The sequence below is a fragment of the Camarhynchus parvulus genome, unplaced genomic scaffold (assembly GCF_901933205.1).
Source record: "Camarhynchus parvulus unplaced genomic scaffold, STF_HiC, whole genome shotgun sequence".
NCBI classification, from domain to species: domain Eukaryota; kingdom Metazoa; phylum Chordata; class Aves; order Passeriformes; family Thraupidae; genus Camarhynchus; species Camarhynchus parvulus.
The window spans coordinates 1-4,000 of NW_022148763.1; the positions used below are offsets into that span (position 1 = coordinate 1).

General features: G+C 53.5%; 1 protein-coding gene across 1 annotated transcript; it reads right to left on the reverse strand.

The window, feature by feature from the left end:
* Positions 1–702: 702 nt before the first annotated feature.
* LOC115917075 (lysosomal thioesterase PPT2-like) lies at positions 703–3,697 on the reverse strand (the record flags this gene model as incomplete). The annotated part of the gene is made up of 3 exons (XM_030970809.1): positions 3,689–3,697; positions 3,357–3,557; positions 703–856 (listed from the first exon to the last, which is right to left on the reverse strand). Coding segments are annotated over exons 2-3 (355 nt in total), but the record flags the coding sequence as incomplete, so codon positions are not given.
* Positions 3,698–4,000: the final 303 nt, after the last annotated feature.

Sequence of the window (4,000 nt, forward strand, 5' to 3'; positions counted from 1 at the left end):
CCAGGAACCCCAAAAACCCCCCCCCAAAACCCCCGGGACCCCTCCCCAAAAACCTGGGACCCTCATTCCCATACATGGGGGGACTCCAAGACCCCTCCCCATGAACTCAGGACCCTTCCAGGACCCCCTCCCAAAGCCCTCGGACCCCTCCCCATAAACTCAAGACCCCCCCCGGGACCTGGGACCCCCCCCACCCAAACCTGGGAGCCCCCCGTACACGTGGGACCCTCCCCATGACCCCAGGACCCCTCCCCACAGCCCTGGGACCCCCAGGATCCCCTCCCATGGACCCGAGACCCCTCCCCAGCATACCCAACCCCTCGGCACCATGGACCCCCCCCAAAACATAGGACCCCAGGACCCCCACCCAAGCCCTGGGACCCCCCCCAAAACTCAAGACCCTCCTCGGAACCTGGGACCCCTCCCCATAAACTCAAGACCCCTCCCCAGGAACACGGGACCCCTCCCCATCAACCTGGGACCCCTCCCCATGACCCCGGGACCCCCACCCACAGCCCTGGGACCCCCAGGATCCCCTCCTATGGCCCCTCCCCATGAAACATGAGACCCCTCCCCATGACCCCCAGGACCCCTCCCCAGCCCCGGGGGTCTCATCCCCCCGCCCACCCTGGCTGTAGCCCAGCAGGTGCCCCCCGTGGGCACCATGGGACCCCTCCCCACGACCCCAGGACCCCCGCCCACCCTGGCTGTAGCCCAGCAGGTGCACGCCGTGCGCGGCGTTGGCCATGATGGGCGCCAGCGCCTGCCGGAACCCGGCCACCTGCAGCCACAGTGGCCGCAGCGACGCGCCGCGGTCAAACAGATCCAGCACGGTCACCTCTGTCCCTGGGTGGCTCTAAAGGGGGGAAAATGGGGTGAGAAACCTCGAAAATGGGGTCAGGGACATGGAAAATGGGATTGGAACCCCGAAAATGGGGTGAGAGACCCCGAAAATGGGGTGAGGGACACAAAAAATGGGATTGGAACCCCAAAAATGGGGTGAGGGACACCAAAAATGGGTCAGGGACACCCCCTGGTCAAACAGATCCAGCACGGTCACCTCCGTGCCCGGGTGGCTCTGGGGGACAGAAAATGGGGTGAGAAACCTCGAAAATGGGGTCCGGGACACGGAAAATGGGGTTAGAGACACGGAAAACGGGATTGGAACCCAAAAATGGGGTGAGGGACACCAAAAATGGGTCAGGGATGCCCCTGGTCAAACAGGTCCAGCACGGTCACCTCTGTCCCTGGGTGGCTCTAAAGGGGGGAAAATGGGGTGAGAAACCCCAAAAATGGGGTCAGGGACATGGAAAATGGGGTGAGAAACCCCAAAAATGGGGTCAGGGACACAAAAAAATGGGATTGGAACCCCGAAAATGGGGTGAGAGACCCCAAAAATGGGGTGAGGGACACCAAAAATGGGTCAGGGACATGGAAAATGGGGTCAGGGACATGCCCCACGGTCACACAGGTCCAGCACGGTCACCTCTGTCCCTGGGTGGCTCTGGGGGACGGAAAATGGGGTGAGAAACCTCGAAAATGGGGTCAGGGACACAAAAAAATGGGATTGGAGCCCCAAAAATGGGGTGAGAGACCCGAAAATGGGGTGAGGGACACCAAAAATGGGGTTAGGGACATGGAAAATGGGATTGGAACCCCAAAAATGGGGTGAGGGACCCCGAAAATGGGTCAGGGACGTGCCATGGTCAAACAGGTCCAGCACGGTCACCTCTGTCCCTGGGTGGCTCTAAAGGGGGGAAAATGGGGTGAGAAACCCCAAAAATGGGGTCAGGGACACAAAAAAATGGGATTGGAACCCCAAAAATGGGGTGAGGGACCCCGAAAATGGGTCAGGGACATGGAAAATGGGGTCAGGACACAAAAAAATGGGGTTAGAGACCCCAAAAATGGGATTGGAACCCAAAAATGGGGTGAGAGACGCCAAGAATGGGATTGGGACCCCAAGTATGGGATTGGGATCCCATTTTTGGGATATTTCGGGGATATTTTCAGGATATTTTCAGGATAGTTTCAGGATAGTTTCAGGATGATTTAGGGGATATTTAGGGGATATTTTCAGGGTATTTTCAGGGTGATTCGGGGCTATTCTTGGAGTATTTTTAGGGATATTTTCAGGATGATTTAGGGGGTATTTTCAGGATGATTTTCAGGATATTTAGGGGATATTTAGGGGATATTTTCAGGGTATTTTTGGGGTGATTCGGGGCTATTTTTGGAGTATTTTTAGGGATATTTTCAGGATGATTTAGGGGATAGTTTGGGGGATATTCTCTGGGTATTTTCAGGATGATTTTCAGGATATTTAGGAGATATTTAGGGGATATTTTGGGGATATTTTGGGGATATTTTCAGGATATTTAGGAAATATTTAGGGGATATTTTCAGGGTATTTTTGGGGTGATTCGGGGCTATTTTTGGAGTATTTTCGGGGATATTTTCAGAATATTTTCAGGATATTTTGGGGATATTTAGGGAATATTTTCGGGATATTTAGGGGATATTTTGGGGATATTTTCAGGATATTTAGGGGATACTTTCAGGATATTTTCAGGCTATTTAGGGGATATTTTCAGGATGATTTTGGGGATATTTTGGGGATATTTTCAGGCTATTTCGGGGATATTTTCAGGATGATTTAGGGGATATTTTCAGGATGATTTAGGGGATATTTTGGGGATATTTTGGGGATATTTTCAGGAGATTTAGGGGATATTTTGGGGATATTTTGGGGATATTTTCAGGATGATTTTGGGGATATTTTCAGGATGATTTAGGGGATATTTTGGGGATATTTAGGGGATATCTTCAGGATATTTTCAGGATATTTAGGGGATATTCAGGGGATATTTAGGGGATATTTTGGGGATATTTTGGGGATATTTTCAGGCTATTTCGGGGATATTTCGGGGATATTTTCAGGATGATTTAGGGGATATTTTGGGGATATTTTGGGGATATTTTCAGGCTATTTCGGGGATATTTTCAGGATGATTTAGGGGATATTTTGGGGATATTTTGGGGATATTTTCGGGCTATTTCGGGGATATTTTCAGGATGATTTTGGGGATATTTAGGGGATATTTAGGGGATATTTTGGGGATATTTTCAGGCTATTTCGGGGATATTTTCAGGATGATTTCGGGGATATTTCGGGGATATTTAGGGGATATTTTGGGGATATTTTGGGGATATTTTGGGGATACTTTCAGGATATTTAGGGGATATTTAGAGGATATTTTCAGGCTATTTCGGGGATATTTTCAGGATGATTTAGGGGATACTTTCAGGATATTTTCAGGATGATTTCGGGGATATTTTGGGAATATTTCGGGCACCTCGTTGATGAACTGCCGCAGGTGCCGGAAGTCGCTGGGGCTGTCGAAGAGGCCGTGCACGATCACCACGGGCCGGAACGGGACCCCCGCCCCGAGCCCCCCCAGAAAGGGGAGGGGGAGGAGCCCCAGCAGCAGCACCTGAGGGGGGGGGAGGGGCAGCGCCGCCCCTCCCCCGCCCGCCCGCCACAGCGCCGGCCGCATCTGCAATCCGAACGATTAAATTCAAAAAATTAATTAAGAAATTAAGAAATCCGGCGAGGGGGGATGAGGGGTTTGGGAGACCCCCGCCCTCCCCTCCCCTCCCCCACCCCCAAACGCGGGGCCGTGTTTACCTCCCGGCTTCCCCCTCCCCCACGCCGACGTCACTTCCGGTTCCGATCGGCCCCGCCCCCTCCCTTTAAATCCCTCCCCCCCATTCCCTGGTCTATCGCGATAGTGGGGGAGGGGCTGGGGGTGGTGTCGCCCCACCCCCCACCCCCCTTGGGGGTCTTTCCCGCCTTATTTGGCAAAATGGGCGTGGCCTCGCCTCGCGGTGGGCGTGGTTCCCATCCCCACGCCTCGAGACGGGGGCGGGGCTCGTGCGGAGCGTGGGGGCGTGGCCTATGCTGGGTGTGGGCGTGGCCAAAATTGCTCCCAGCCCCGTC